This window comes from Scleropages formosus, chromosome 9 (assembly GCF_900964775.1).
Source record: "Scleropages formosus chromosome 9, fSclFor1.1, whole genome shotgun sequence".
Lineage (NCBI taxonomy): Eukaryota > Metazoa > Chordata > Actinopteri > Osteoglossiformes > Osteoglossidae > Scleropages > Scleropages formosus.
Genome location: NC_041814.1, coordinates 739,732 through 755,063, shown reverse-complemented (window position 1 = coordinate 755,063; position 15,332 = coordinate 739,732). Strand labels below are relative to the sequence as shown.

Below are 15,332 nucleotides of genomic sequence, written 5' to 3'. Positions count from 1 at the left end.
CACCGAGGCTGCTTGTCCTGAGCTGGAAAACAAACCAGAGATTTACCCCATAAAACTCCACAGGAAAACACTCTCTTCAGCCACTACACCGCCAAGTAGAACCCACCTTATTATTATTTTTTTTTTGCTATTGTGTGTGTATTGCGTGCTCTTTTTTTAGGGTTTAACATTACATTTAGGGCATAAGTGTGAAGGTCCAAAGAGAAGTAGGTTTGGATTCAAATCACTGAAGTCATTAAGAAAAGCTGTGTTGCAAGGAATCGTCAAACCCCTTTGCACACTTGTCTTGCTGTTGTGAACCTACCATAGTAAATGTTACTCTGCAGGTGTGTCTGATGCAAGGGTCATGTGCAGAGGCACACGAGCCACCCCTTCCTGCTGCTTGCTTGGGCGCTTTCTGTTCGTTACCCAAGTGCGCTGACGTTAGTTACCGCCAGCAGTTGCAGCCTCGTGAGAGTATTCACTACAAATAGGAGGTATTTGTGTTAATGCTTAACCATGCAAGTCCATCAGTGAAGTTGTTAAAAAGTGGGGAGAATGTGAATGAATGCCTGAGAGTGCAAATCTGTCAATAGTCTATTTGCGGATAATGTCCTCAGAAAGAGATTAACAGCGATGAACGAAACATCACAAGCCTTCTGGTATGAAGCCCGTTCCTATCCATCTTATCCAAGCTACAAAGCATCCGAGTTTCAAGGCTGCCAGCACCGGGACTGTATCTCGCAACTGTTCCAGAACAAAACAATCCTTCCGAACGATAAACCAAACGGGACCGGCTGCCAACAAGGCTAATGTTTATCTCCCGAGCCACTGAGCCGGTGAATGTATGTGAAAAAAAATCCTGTGCGTAAAATTCTCAAAAATGTCTGTGTGTGTGTGTGTGTGTGTGTGTGTGTTCCACTGATGTATGGATGAGTGACATGGTGCAAGTAGTGTATCTAGCAGTGTAAGTGTTCTGGTGCTCTGGTTTCCTCCCACACTCCAAAGATATGCTCTTCAGGGTCACACAGAGAGAGTGTGTTCCACTAATGTATGGGTGAGTGACCCATTGTAAGTAGTGTATCTAGCAGTGTAAGTGTTCTGGTGCTCTGGTTTCCTCCCACACTCCAAAGATATGCTCTTCAGGGTCACACAGAGAGAGTGTGTTCCACTAATGTATGGGTGAGTGACCCATTGTAAGTAGTGTATCTAGCAGTGTAAGTCACCACGGTGTGTGGGCTGATAACACCACATAGAGTTCATTGGAAGTCGCTTTGGAGAAAAGTGTCTGCTAAATAAATAAATGTAAATTTACTTTTTCATCAGATACTACACTAGAAAATGCAAACTGAGATATTCAGTACAAACTAAGATACAAACAGCGTTTTATTACCTTTCCAAAGTGTATCCTCCTTTTCCTTTCCAAAAAAAACAGTACTTAGGCTTTTAATGCGAAAAAATATCGCTGCAGTGCAGCTGTCGGCCAAAAAACAGTCAATAAATAGAGGAAAGCATGTGACGCTGTGTGTGTTTCTCAAGCTGACAACCGCAGCCCTCTTTTTCAGCTGATCCGCAGTAACCAGGGATAATTGCTTGTTTTATAAACTACAAAAATAGAGTGATGCAGTAACAGATTGTGTAACTGGGACCAAAGAGGCATTGTCTGTGAAACCACTGGGTCCACCCTGACGTTCAGTGTGACAGCATTCATTAACACCTGCAGCAGCAGAACGGGTCGCAGGGACAAAGACAAGAGTCATGCTGTGACTTTTATTACTAAGGACATGTGCTTGGATGGTGTTGGGTGGGGTGTGTGTGTGTGTGTGTGTGTGTGTGTGTGTGATGGGGGGCGCTTGAGTTCAACAATCAAGCAGTTCTCCAACGTATAGGGCCCCATATGTTCTAGGCCACACTGGGACTAATGCCACTAATGGAGGGAAAGGAGGGGTGGTAAAGTAAGACAAAAATGAAATCAAGTACAGCCCCGTAAAAAAGCAAACGTCTGGCATGTTAAGACCGATATGATTAGAAATGTTTCTTTTTAAGGGTTCACACTTTCTGTATTATATTGCTCCCTGTTACAGCTGGCTGCTCAGAGGAAGTTTGATCCTTCTCTTTCTCCAGGCTGAACACCAAAACAAAACAGGCATTTTTTTTTTTTTTATAGGGATAACTGAATAATTACCTAAACTTGCATGCATATTATGTGGCTAGAAATTATACTAAAATAATTTACTTTTAATTTTAATAATAATAAATAATTTAAGTTAAAAATGTATTTTTCACTGCCCTGACTTGATATTATATGGGCTCAAGTACTTTCTAAATTATGACTATAATGTACTTTAATTCATTAAGCTTCCTCTGCACACGTAATCAGAGCTAAAATAAAGATCTCTATGAACTACCTAAAAATCTTTAAGATCCATCAGAGTGTTTTTGACTTCATGTAAAATAATAATAATAAAATAATAACAAAAAGGGAAATAAGTGATCTGCATGGGTGCTGTTCTTATTTTCTGTGTCATTTTAGCGGAATAAAAAGCTCAAAGCAGCCCGGGGGGCACTGAAGGAGGAGCCAGGAAAAAGGAAAGTTGGCACACAGCAGCGAGGAATACTTGGCTTCCAGGGATGTGTCTGGTCCTATTTCACTCCTCCTGCCAAGTTTCATTCCATCTCTGAACTGCAGCCATTCGCTGGTTTGCAGCAAATCGTCCTGCCCACACCAAAAAGCTCGGTAATCATGTATGTGTCATCGTCAAATACGCCAGTCACGAGAAACCCGGCACTTGCGACATCTTCCTTTGAAAATATCACCGAGTGTTTCGTAAAACCACTTTGGACTGGAACCGAGCATCAGAGCACAGGTGTGAAGGAATACAAGGAATAGGTGACCATCCAGTCCACATTCATAGCCATTAAAGCCATGCAAGCGTGACATAAAGTCCATTCCTGCTGCAATTAGTTACCTATTACTAGCATTTGCGGGGGTGCGGTGGTGCGGTGGTGCAGCGGGTTTGGCCTGTGCCTGCTCTCTGGTGGGTTGGAGCCCCACTTGAGGTGCTTTGTGACAGACCGGCGTCCCGTCCTGGGTGTGTCCCCTCCCCCTCCGGCCTTGTGCCCTGTGTTGCCGGGTTAGGCTCCGGCTCACCGCGACCCAGTTTCAGTCAGTGTGTGTGTGTGGGGTTGCCACTCTTTGCAACAGCATTCCTCTCCCAGTGTGCATTTCTTTCACATGCGTGAACAATGAAACATGTTCTTTCTCTCCCTGTACCCTCCTGGTGCCTACCTGAGTACAATGCTTGCCAATGGGAGTGTCCAGCAAACACAACATATCGCCACATGCTCACGGAAAAGTGTGGACTTGGCGCAATAGGAGAAAAAGGACAGCAGGTGGCAGAATGGTTAAGGCTCTTACGATTTAAAAGCTCATGTGATACACCAAGTGGAATAAATGGGCAAATCACTGTTGTAAGTGGGACGAGGGTGTCCGGTGGTTCACTCTCATACATGATGATGAGACCAAAAGGTGAAGGTGGATCTCCGGAGTTGGCTGCTGCTGGGCTGCGGTCCGAACCGCAAAGGTTCCGCCAAGTCTCGTTCCTCTTATTTGCTCGTCGGGTTACATGATGATCTGCGTCGCGCATCAAAAACACCAATTTACACCACTGACTGTATCGTACCAGAAAACACCTACGCATACTAGAACCCGCCTCACTCTCTCTTTTCTCAAACTGTACGAAGAACCGTGCGGCAAAGTCTCCGCCGCAGCGTCCGCCGTCTTCCTAGCTGAGCGGTTCGGGCACTAGCAGCAGTGGGAGGGACAGGGGGCGGGGCAAAGCTCAAGAGGGCGGGGCGGCACGGACAGGGGAGGGGCGTAGGGGCGTAGGGGCGGGGCCAAGCGCAACGGCACCCTCCCCCTTCCCGCCACTCTCCACGTGGGGAGGAGCGGAGTCGAGCGAGGCTGGAGGCGACGCTCGGGCTGCGTCGGACGCGTTGAAGTGTTTCGCTCGTCTTTTACTCTCGTCTGGAGTCGCTTCTTCGGTGCTGCTCCCGCCCGGTGTCTGCGAGCGACGCCACGGACCTCCGCGAAGTTTGGACCGCGCGCTCGACTCCTGCGGTAAGGATTAGGAACACACACACACACACACACACACACACACACACACACACACACACACAGTGACAGAAACACACCGACCCACCGACTGACTCTCCGCGTTTCTGCTCAGAGCTCATGATCTTGGGGCTCTTCGTTTATCGGGCTGTTGTTGTCCTCCCCCCGCAGCTCAGTTTCACGAGCTTTTTTCGGCCCTTTAAATTAACTTTACATGAGTATTTACACTGCTTATATACTACGTTAGCGCTGCTGCTCCCGCTGTTACAGACACACACTGTTACTGTAGCGCCGTTTCCGTCTTCAGCTGAAATGCCTCCCGTTTCCTTTTGGAAAGTGGGCGCGTGCGGCCGAGCGGCTCGACATCTGAAGGTTTCTTTGAAGGGCGGCTTTTCAATGGGGCCCAGTAATAAGCGCGAGACGCGCGTTTATAATAATAAGGACGATCTGTTCTGTGTTTAGTGGAGTTCACACACACACACACTGACGGTCGGTGTCCCTGTCTGTGTGCAACACTTTTTGCCAGAGGATATAACGTGTGTTCCCACTTAATAGTTATATAATATCATCAGCATCATGTCGGGTAACGTGATACATCCTCAGAATATTTTCACTTTTTATATTTTTTGAGGTAACAGTGAAATGTACTTACCTTCCCTTCTAGGTTCTTTCTGCCGCAGTTGAATCCTGTATCTGTTAAGTTGCTGTTTATTCGCTCTTAATGAAGGATAAGAGGCAGCTGCTGTAACAGTTAGAGCTGCTGCCTTTGTACCTGAAGGTTGCAGGTTCGAATCTCACGTCTGGCTGTACTGTACTAGCCTTGAGCAAGGTACTTGGCCTAAATTGCTCCAGTGAAATTACCCAGCTCTATAAATGGGTAAATAATTGTGTGTAAGAAGGGAAAAAAAAGAAAAAAGGCGTAACACGGTAAGTCGCTTTAGAGAAAAGTATTGGATAAATGAATTTATTAAATGTAAATAAGGATCACGTTGCTGCGAACAAGCTGTATTATTTAACACCGCCCCTTATGTTGCTCCAGCTTTTCTGCAAACATGCACTTGGTTTCCATGACTGAAAAAGAATGCCACCAACTATTAATTGCTGTAGGTTACATAATTATTGCACAACATCTCCTCTGACCGAAATAAAGTTTCACTGACATGTGAAGTTCTGTGCGAAGCCTTTGAAGGAGAGCTGGACAGTTTGCAGGGAAAGAAAAAATGTACTCCCAAAGGCTGTCAATGAGAGGCCGATTAAACCGTGAGTCAGAGTTCCAGCGCCGATAAGTGCAGGAAGCGTGGCGCGCACACCCAACTCTTTCAGTGCCATTAGTCATAAACGACGAGATGGATCGCTTGAGACAGAAGGTTAAAGGATAACTTGTTGGAGAATGTCTAAAACGAAGGCTCAATCATTAATCCCCTGCCTTTTATAAAGCATGCAAGCGCATTGATCTGGTTGTCTTTGAGATCTGGTTACGATTAATCATTAACTTCTCTAATATCCTCCGCTCTTCACTGAACAAAGTGAGTCGGTGTAAGTTGCCGAGGGATGCGGTAACGTACCTGCACTATATAAATCAATGGTCTTGGAGCCAGTGCCGGAGCCTTTCTGTGTTCTCAAGTTCATGACTCATACCCCCCAGGGTATCATGTTGGATTTTGCCTTATTTGCACACAGTGATTCCTGAAATTAACAAGGATTTAATAAGGAATATCAGTAAGAAGATGGTTTGTTAAATAAAGAGGTGTTTAAATACTCCAAAACATAGTCCTGTTGGGAACTGTCTTCCATAGTAAACAGATTGATGTGGGAAGCAGTGTGAAAAATTGTCTAGAATGTGTCAGTTCACTTAAGTTTATAATAATTCAGTTGATTTTTGTAGCGCACAGATATACAAAAACAAAGAAAAGAATGGCTATATTGTTCAATAACGCCAACGACTATGTAATTATTAAAGCTGTAAGTGAGCCAACTGGCCACAGAGGCAAAGAAAGGAATAAAAAAAAAAAAAAAAACTCCCAACCAAAACGCGAGGGAGAAAAAACCCTCTGGTGGTGGGGGGGTCCGAGTGCCAGTGGCTGCCCACCCCTCCTGTGCATTCTAGAATTAAAAAAGCCTTAATTGAATTTGCTGGTGTTCATAACTTTTTTTGGATATGATGTTTTACCGGATTTTGTTGGATTGTTCCCTTAGGTCAAAGATGTCGGTGAGCAACCATGAGAATCGGAAATCAAGATCGAGTTCTGGGTCCATGAACATCCATCTGTTCCATAAGGCGTCGCATGCGGACAGCCTGCTGACCCAGCTGAATCTGCTGCGCAAGCGGCGGGTCTTGACAGATGTGGTGCTGCGGGCGGGGAACCGGGCCTTTCCCTGCCACCGGGCCGTGCTGGCCTCCTGCAGCCGTTACTTCGAAGCTATGTTCAGCGGGGGCTTGAAGGAGAGCCAGGATAAAGAGGTCAACTTCAATGATTCGCTGCACCCTGAGGTGCTGGAGCTCCTGCTGGACTATGCCTACTCGGCCCGGGTAATCATCAATGAGGAGAATGCCGAGTCCCTCCTGGAGGCTGGAGACATGCTCCAGTTCCATGACATCCGGGACGCATCTGCTGAGTTCTTGGAAAAGAACTTGCATCCATCCAACTGCCTAGGAATGATGCTGCTTTCTGACGCCCACCAGTGCGAGCGTCTGTATGAGCTCTCCTGGAGGATGTGCTTGGCTAACTTTGCGTCCATTTTCCGGACAGAGGACTTCCTAAACCTTCCCAAAGACAAGGTCCAGGCGCTCATTTTCAGCGAGGAGCTTGAGGTAGAAGATGAGAGTCTGGTGTATGAAGCTGTCATTGATTGGGTGAAGGCCGACATGGAGAGGAGGTATAATGACCTGCCTGAGCTGCTGCGGTTTGTACGTCTTGCCTTGCTCCCAGAGTCATACTTACTGAAGAATGTCGCTTCTGAGGAGCTGGTCATGGGACAGAAACTGGGTCGAGAGATCGTGGACGATGCTGTCCGTTGCAAGATGAAGATCCTTCAGAACGACGGTGTCGTTACGGGCTTCTGTGCCCGACCCAGGAAGGTCAGCCAAGCGCTGCTGCTCCTGGGCGGCCAGACCTTCATGTGTGATAAGGTCTACATGATAGACCACAAGACAAAGGAGATCGCGCCCAAAACCGACATCCCAAGTCCGCGGAAAGAGTGCAGCGCTTGCGCCATCGGCTGCAAGGTTTACGTCACCGGGGGGCGCGGCTCAGAGAACGGAGCCTCCAAGGACGTGTGGGTTTACGACACTCTTCACGATGAGTGGTCGAAGGCTGCCCCCATGTTGGTGGCCAGATTTGGTCATGGCTCAGCTGAGCTCGACCATGCCTTGTACGTTGTTGGCGGCCACACCTCTCTGGCCGGGTCGTTCCCGGCTTCCCCGTCGGTGTCTCTCAAACAAGTGGAACAGTACGACCCGCACACCAACAAGTGGACCTTGGTTGCCCCTCTCAGGGAAGGCGTGAGCAACGCCGCTGTCGTCGGGGCCAAGAACAAGCTGTTTGCGTTTGGTGGCACCAGTGTCAACCGGGACAAGTATCCTAAGGTCCAGTGCTTCGACCCTTGCCTAAACAGGTGGACGGTACCCGCCGTGTGCCCCCAGCTGTGGCGCTATACGGCTGCCGCCGTGGTGGGCAATCACGTGGTCGTGATCGGCGGCGACACGGAGTTCTCCGCCAGTTCGGCGTACCGCTTCAACAGCGAGACTTATCAGTGGTCCAGGTTTGGAGATGTCACTGCCAGAAGGATAAGCTGTCATGCTGTTGCATCGGGGAACCGGCTGTATGTGGTGGGGGGCTACTTCGGGGCCCAGCGGTGTAAGACTCTGGACTGCTATGACCCTTCCGCAGACACGTGGGACAGTGTCACCAGCGTGCCGTATTCCCTCATTCCTACTGCCTTCGTCAGCACTTGGAAGTATCTTTCCTCATAGCGATTGGGAGATGGCGTTAAGTTGGTAAGTAGCTCCTTGGAACAGCACGGAAAACGCGCGCCGTTCGGCACAAACGGATTTCTAAGGAATCCCGTGTTTAACGGCTTAATGTGTTCTCTAAAAGAAATGGTAACTCGCTGCAGGATGGCAATAAAAAGTATGACGTGGCGAAGGCATGAGGTCTCTTTGGAAAACCATACACATTAGCAGGCTGCACTTTACCCCATGAAGAAACGGTTCTTCGAATCGTCTGGAATATGGAACGATCGTGAGACGGTGCCTTCGCAAAAAATCATGCTAAACTGAATAAATGATTCAGGCAAGTGGTTGAAGCTCTTTGGGACAGGCCGTCGTGTTGAGAGAGGGCTACGTTAATTTTCCCCGAGCGACAACGTTTCCGATTAAATTTGTGGGCGAGTCGCTATGGGCTCCGCGCCTGGGGCGTCTACGCTTGGCACTCGGCGACTCGAGTTCGTGGAACGTCAGCGGCGTATCGGACGTAGACGGCAGGCTGACGACGCGCATCCTCGTTGTCGCGACTGCTTCCTCTTTCTGCAACGCACAAAAAAAATCCTCTTTTTTCCCCCCGCACGCTACGTCCCGTTACCACTTTTGCAGTTTTTATTGCTGAGGAATGTTGAAAAGCAGTACAAGACGGTGATGAGGAGAAGCAGAAAGCATGCGAGATGCAGCTCTACGTTCCGCGGATGCTGCGACGGTTGAGCGCGGATGTTCGTCCGCAGTCGGGTGCGCGAGGGAGATCCCTCGGCGTTCGCGACGATATGGCCTCGTTGCGTAACCTTGTTTCGTTGGGAGGTGGAGAAGCGACGGAGAAGTGCTGCTTTTTGCTCGGAAATAAAAAGCCCACGTGGAAAGCGTTGTTTACGAGGAAAATATCGATGGTTCGCGCATCCCTCATCTCGACCTTTCAAACTCTTCTCGTACATTTGTGCCCCAGTACAGGGAAGTTATGGTGTGTAAAAACGTGTCTCTCTGGCCACTTGTAGCTCTGCCAGCGGAGGCCTCTGATGGAGGCTTGTTTGTCAGGCATGTCAGATGTTGGAGAGAGCGAGGAAGGGAGAGAGAAGCTATATTTTGCACCGTTTGGTGGCCGAGAGCACGAGCCTAAAAATACCCTTTGCGCCAGGAGCGTTCAACTTTTCGCCGGGGTCACAGAAAACATAAGGTGCCTGAGTTGCAGAAGCAAAATGAAAAGGGAGCAGTATGGAAACTGGCTTATGAGGATTTCTGAAAAATACAGGTGTGTGTGTGTGTGTGTGTGTGTGTGTGTGTGTGTGTGTGTGTTTCGTCCTCTTGCTGTTAGTTACTCCAGCCCCGTACACGTGTTCTCGACACTCTTTCTTTCCTCTCCTTCATCGCCAGCTTCCATTTCAGCGGCGCCCTTTAACTCCAAGTGCTCCTGCCTCCGGAATGTGCTCCTCCAGCCTCCTGCCGGAAGAAGTGTTCCGTAGTAAACGCAAGCGTGAGGCTCGGAGAATGGAAAACATCCCCTGCTTTCCTTTCTCTGCACTATGAGCGTAGCTGAGGGGCACACGTTGAAAGGAAGGAAAGTCGGCGGCGACGGAAGCGGAACGTCGGAGACGGGGCGGAGGGCAGGAAGGACGTGCGACCGTCGCCCGAGGCCGTCGTCGGCTCTGCGCGTTTCCCATTATTGAACTGGCGAGGGAAGCCGAGCGGAGCCCGAATTAGCAGGCGAGACGTTGTGTCTCCAGATGCCGTGCTTGGGCGGAGCAGCTGGCTGTAAGCGGAGATGAAGAGAGCAGCCCCCCCCCCCCCCACCCCCACCCCGACCAAGAGCGGGGCGAAGAGCCCCGGAGCGCTGAAACGCTTTCCGTACGAGGTCCTCCTGGGTGATGTGGCACACCTGGGACGGGTCGCAGGTCACAGGGCTCGTGTCCCCAGTGAGTGTCCCCGCACAGCTGTTACTGGGCACCCGGGCTAAGAAAGGGGGGGGGGCTCAGGCCCATCTTATTCAGTGCTAATGTTTTATTAATACACATCATAAAAGGCTTCTGAAAAGATAACCGGATGAGTCATTTTTGTGACATCTGTGCAGAGTCCTTCTGTCCTTCCGCGGGGGACGAACCGGCACGAGATGCTTGCGTCCCCGGGGCCATCGGTCTGTGCCGTTGCGGCCGTCCGTGGACCTCTTTGCACAAACCTAATAGTGTTTTTATTGCTCTCCTGCGCTCTCTGCGAAGACGAAAGGGCCAGAGGAAAATGTGTTTAAAATGGCACAATAATAGCGGTGCTTTAATGTGATTACAAGTAATAAATAAATAAATAAATGAGCTGTCACTTATTTCTTTATCCCCCAGCTGCCACCAGTCTCTGCTGGGCTCGCTGTCTGGACCGTTTAATGCTTATACTTCAAACAAATTGGTCAAATGGGACGCTTGGAATGATGCTTTTGTCTGCAGGCGCCACTGCTTTTCGTTCGCTTGTTTACGACAAAGTGCAGGAACTTTGCTTTTAGTCAGAGCGGCGAAAAGGTGAGCCTCGGAACGACGGGCCGCTGAAAATTCATGAGGTAAACAAAGGGAGGCGTCATGGGGTGCTTTGAGTTGTAAATTCATCAATAAAGTGTCTTTAGACCCGCTCATGAATAAACATTACCGAGCCTTGGCTGCCCACAGGGGATAAATGGTGAACGGGTGCAGCTTTGGTATTGAGGGCTTTTGTGTGTGTGTGTGTGTGTGTGTGTGTGTGTGTGTGTGTGTGTGTGTGTGTGTGTGGGGAAGGGTTACCCAGCTGATCCACCATCGTTGTGCTCATCACGGATTTCGGTTACAACATGTGTTCAGGGGTCCCCAACTGTACAGCCGCATTATTCCAAGCCGCTGGCCGCTTGTCACCCGAGTTGAACTTCCACGAGGCGCCGGTGCATCCTGGGACACGCTGGGCTGGACAAGGGCCCTTCGGAGACCTCTTTGTCCTTTCATTTATGATAAAATGACAGCTGCCAACGGCTGGCTGGAAGGCGTCCGTTCACATCGCTAGAACGTGCGTAATGCGCCGACGTGTCTTGACATAAACTTCAGCAAGTTTGGGAATTTGACGTGTGATTTGGGAAGATTTTCCAGGCAGTCGTGTGACTCAGGTTTCCAAGCTAACGCTTCCAGCGCTTTTAGACCGATATAACGTGTGTATTGGATCCTCGGGGAGACTCTCTAACCTCCGACTCTCCCTCCAGCTGGGTTGAAATCAAGTAAGATACTCTCTCCTATCTTTGGTCCATCGGTTGAGTCACGTCCGATTTCTCCCACAGGACACACTCGAGCGATGAGAGGGCGCCTTGCGTTGCGTGGTGTGAAGGTGCGTTATGAAATAACCTGAATGTCAGGTTTGGACAGGTCTTTGCTGGGGGTCAGCTGTGCAGGGAGAGGGTGGACCTGTTCCCGTCAGGCCGTCTTCGTCCTTCTAACGGCTCTCTGGAGGCGATGGAGAAGGAAGGAACTCGTTTCTCCACCCGAAGCTCACGGGAGAGGTGCTGTCGAATGCGGCGGAAAGTCAGAGCTCTGCGTGCTGGCATGTCTTCCAAATTCAGCGTGACCTTTTCTCCATTTTTGTCATGAAACACATGCACGTTAACATGCAAATACATTCAAATCCCACGCGCAGCTCTCGTCTTGCTCGGAGCGCCGCGAAGGACTGGGGGTTTTGGAACGGAGACGACTCCATATGGTTTTAAAAAGCGTTGTGAAGAGCTCAAAGTCTGAAGCTGCTGCTGTGGTGGAACGGTGATATTGGCGGTTGAGTGCTGGGTTTTAGTTTTCGTTCGCTTGTGTTCTGCATCCAAACGTTTGTCAGATAAATCAGGAGGGATGGAAAAACACAAGCCAGAATTTTGGAGAAGCACAGGACGAAAAATAAGAGAGTGGAAATTTCCCTCAGGTTGGCTCGTGGTCGCAAAGGTGTCGACGTACGTGGTGTTGAGGAATGGCTCTTCTGTTGGAGCCATGAGTGCCTTCCGTAGATTTTCGTCTCTATGAACAGTCATGCTTTCGTGAAGCCTTTTTGGGTAATGCTGCATTTCTCCCTACGATTGCTCTTGTTTCGCCGGGAAAGTGGAAAGAAAATGTGTTTCCAAACTGCTCAGAACGGGAGTCTGCATTAAATAAATAAAAAGATGAAAGCGGTCATGTTGCTCATTCCTGCAGAAATGTGAGGGATTTTCACAGCCGAGTTCTTGGGATTCCTGACTCTTGTCTTCTGTGTCTCCAGATCACCAGTGCTGCCTGGAATGCGGGTGCGAATCCCCCTCGCTGGCTGAGGAATGTTGGTCGTGGGGGGATCGAGGAAACGCGCATTCTTTTTCGGAGTCGCATCGGTGAAGGGGGTCGGTGGGAACTAAAGCCCCGGAACAGTCTCATTTCTCCCTCCAAGTCTGCTTGCCGTAACACGTGGACAATCGACGTCCAGGACCGCGCCTCCCGAAGGCCGAGCCGGCGCACCGGCCGCTCTCGGAAGCAGCGAAGCCGAAGAAAAGAAACGGAAGCAGATGAAAACAGGCATTTTGTTGCGTCCGTGACGCTTGTCGATGGCGTCTCCAGACGGCGCAGAGCCCGGAGCGTTCCGGCCAAGTGGGTGCAGACTGCGTGGAACCTGCTGAAGGGCGGCCTTGGCCTCGCTTGACAACTGCACACACGCATCTGTAGGAGGTACTTTGCTGGGTCATCTTCTTGGGCTCCTGCCCTCGGACTGGTCGTTGCAGTCGGCCCTTGAACTTGAGCTCCTTCTCTTACCTCCCCAAGCTTCAGTTGGCCGAGTAAAAAATGCTCTTGGCCAGTTGTTCCTGCGAATGTGGCTAATGGTTTGCGCGCCAGTATTTTCTGCAGACTTTTTGTTCCGTTGCGACGGGTCTGTCCGAGGTCTACGCTTCTTCTAAACGCTCTTCCTGTTCGACTGGAGGGAAGACGGAGACTCGCGTCCTGCAGTTATGTAAAGGGAGCCACTTTTCAGCAAGCGCACACTTGTGTCGAGAACTAACTGTGTAAAAGTGGTATTTATAGTGCTGGACTCAAAATGCCCTCAATTTCGGCTGTGGAAATGCATACCTTCCATGCGCGCGCAAATTGCTATGCAGAGAATGTTTGCGACTCACGAACGAAGACGTGCTTTTGCAGTAAAACATTAGCACGTGTCATCTCAGGGTTTCTTTGTCTGCTATACGCTTAGCACTCGGCTCCACCGCTCTGCACGTCGCCGTGCGCTTCCAAAAGGCCTCGCCGCTCGCTCCTACTGCAAATGCTTGGTATCGCTCAAAGAAGGCTGGACAAGGGAGAGCGGAAGAGAGAAATGTGCTCGCCGAATAGCGGGCCTAGCTGCGTATCGGTGCACTGTACGTAAAGCATCAGACGTATTTAGTGCGTGTTCCGTGTTTGTGTCCGTTTCTGACGAATGTGGAGGAAATTGAACTACTCGTCTCCTCGTACCCTGTTGATACCCTAAATTACATAATTACATTTTTTTTAAGGTTAATTTCACGTTACTGAAAAGTAACTATCGTTTTGCACATGACTTGCAACGTTTAACTTTGTGTCAGTTTGTAAAATTTCGCTTGTTCTCCTGCGAATGGTGTGAACGATGCTGCGGACGCGTGGAAAAGTGTTCTTGTTGCGCGGTGCGAGCTGCCAAGAGGGTGACGGCACACGGCGGAGGGCCGCAGCGGCTCAACGAACTCCAACGTTACTCCGTTTGTTGTTCGAGTGCTTCTGCAGTCATCCTTACAGAAGTGTTTTCTGAGAACTTACTTTTCATGTAATTATTAAACACCTTTTCTTTCTTCTCACAAGAAAGTGCTTTTTATTTATGGAAATGTGAAAAGGTGCAATCCCGTGCCGCTTCCTGAAAACATGAGAAGACGATGCAGAACTACGACTCTGGACAATCCAGATGTTTCGATACGGTTGTGAAATGATCCCTCGTGCAACATGTACCCTGGTAATAAAGGGTGGGATGCACAATGTCAATTCCATGCTTAAGTGCAAAATTGGATCTCAGAGAAACAAATGTCTCTGCACTGTATACCAAAGCAGTTTTTGCCATTTCTAGAAGGGCCATCAGCTTGTAAGTGACAGGTTCTGTACCACAGCCAGTCAGTCGGTCCACTGAAATTATAATACTGTGGTGAAAAATGTCAACAGATGTCCTTTATTAACCCAAAATGAAAGGCCTGCTGTGGTGAGGCTTTGGAAGCTTTCTGTGCTGCCAAGATCCTAGATCCCATTTAAAACCTCTATGAACCTATAACGAATTGCGCCGTGTAACTTTAACACCTTTGTTCCCGACATCCAGTTCCTTGCAAACGACGCCCAGTAACCAAAACAAGCATGCTGACGAAAGAGTAGTCCCACCCACATGACCGCTCTACTTGACTTTTTTTCATCTTTTTGTTGTGGCGAGTGCAAAATTTGCCTCCGGCCAAAATCGATCCTATCTAGAGGCAAATTTGATCTTTTTCAAGTACAGTCATACGCCACTTATATGACGGTGGTCCCATAAGATTATAACGGAGCTGAAAAATTCTTATCGACTAGCGACGTTGTAGTGCAGTGTGTTACATGTTCATGGTGTTGCTGATGTAAACAAACCTACTGCGCTGCCAGTCATATAAAAGTATAGCACATACAATTATGTACAGTGCATACTTGATAATGATAATAAACACCTATGTCACTGGTTTATGCATTTACTGTACTTTTTATCATTATTTATCATGTACTCTACTTACAAAAATACTTTACTGTTAAACGGTATGCTGTGTTACACCAGCAGCAGCGACATATAGTGGAAAGAAACAAATGTTACTTAAGAATCACACGTCTGCAACTGTGTCCCTCTTTCTCCTAATGTAATGCATAAATTGTATTCTCCGAGTTGTGCGTCGCTTTTGAGAAAAGCATCTGCTAAATGAATAAATGTACATGAAAATTGCATGTTTATCGCATCTCTTGACTGCAAAGAGGCTATACCATCCAGGTGTGTATGAGTACACTCTATGATCAAGGCTATACTATCTAGGGTTGCATAAGACCACTCTATGATCGAGGCTATACCATCTAGGTTTGTATAAGTACACTCTGATCGAGGCTATACCATCTAGGTGTGTATAAGTACAGTCCATGATTGAGAGTATACCATCTATGTTTAAGTACACTCCCATGATCGAGGCTATACTATCTAGGGTTGCATAAGACCACTCTATGATTGAGGCATCTAGGTGTGTATAAGTACGCTCTA

At 48.7% G+C, this 15,332-nt stretch overlaps 1 protein-coding gene across 2 annotated transcripts; it reads left to right on the top strand.

The window, feature by feature from the left end:
- Nucleotides 1–3,933: 3,933 nt before the first annotated feature.
- On the top strand, nt 3,934–14,739 carry enc3 (ectodermal-neural cortex 3). Of its 2 annotated transcripts, none has more exons than XM_018728014.2 (3): nt 3,934–4,099; nt 6,293–8,093; nt 12,315–14,739. In XM_018728014.2, the coding sequence occupies exon 2, from the start codon at nt 6,300–6,302 to the stop codon at nt 8,067–8,069; it is 1,770 nt and encodes a 589-aa protein (XP_018583530.1). In that variant the 5' UTR covers nt 3,934–4,099; nt 6,293–6,299; the 3' UTR covers nt 8,070–8,093; nt 12,315–14,739. The 2 variants fall into 2 exon arrangements, with proteins under 2 accessions (XP_018583530.1, XP_018583531.1); XM_018728015.2 differs by lacking the exon at nt 12,315–14,739 and adding an exon at nt 9,453–10,599.
- The last annotated feature ends 593 nt before the right edge of the window (nt 14,740–15,332 follow it).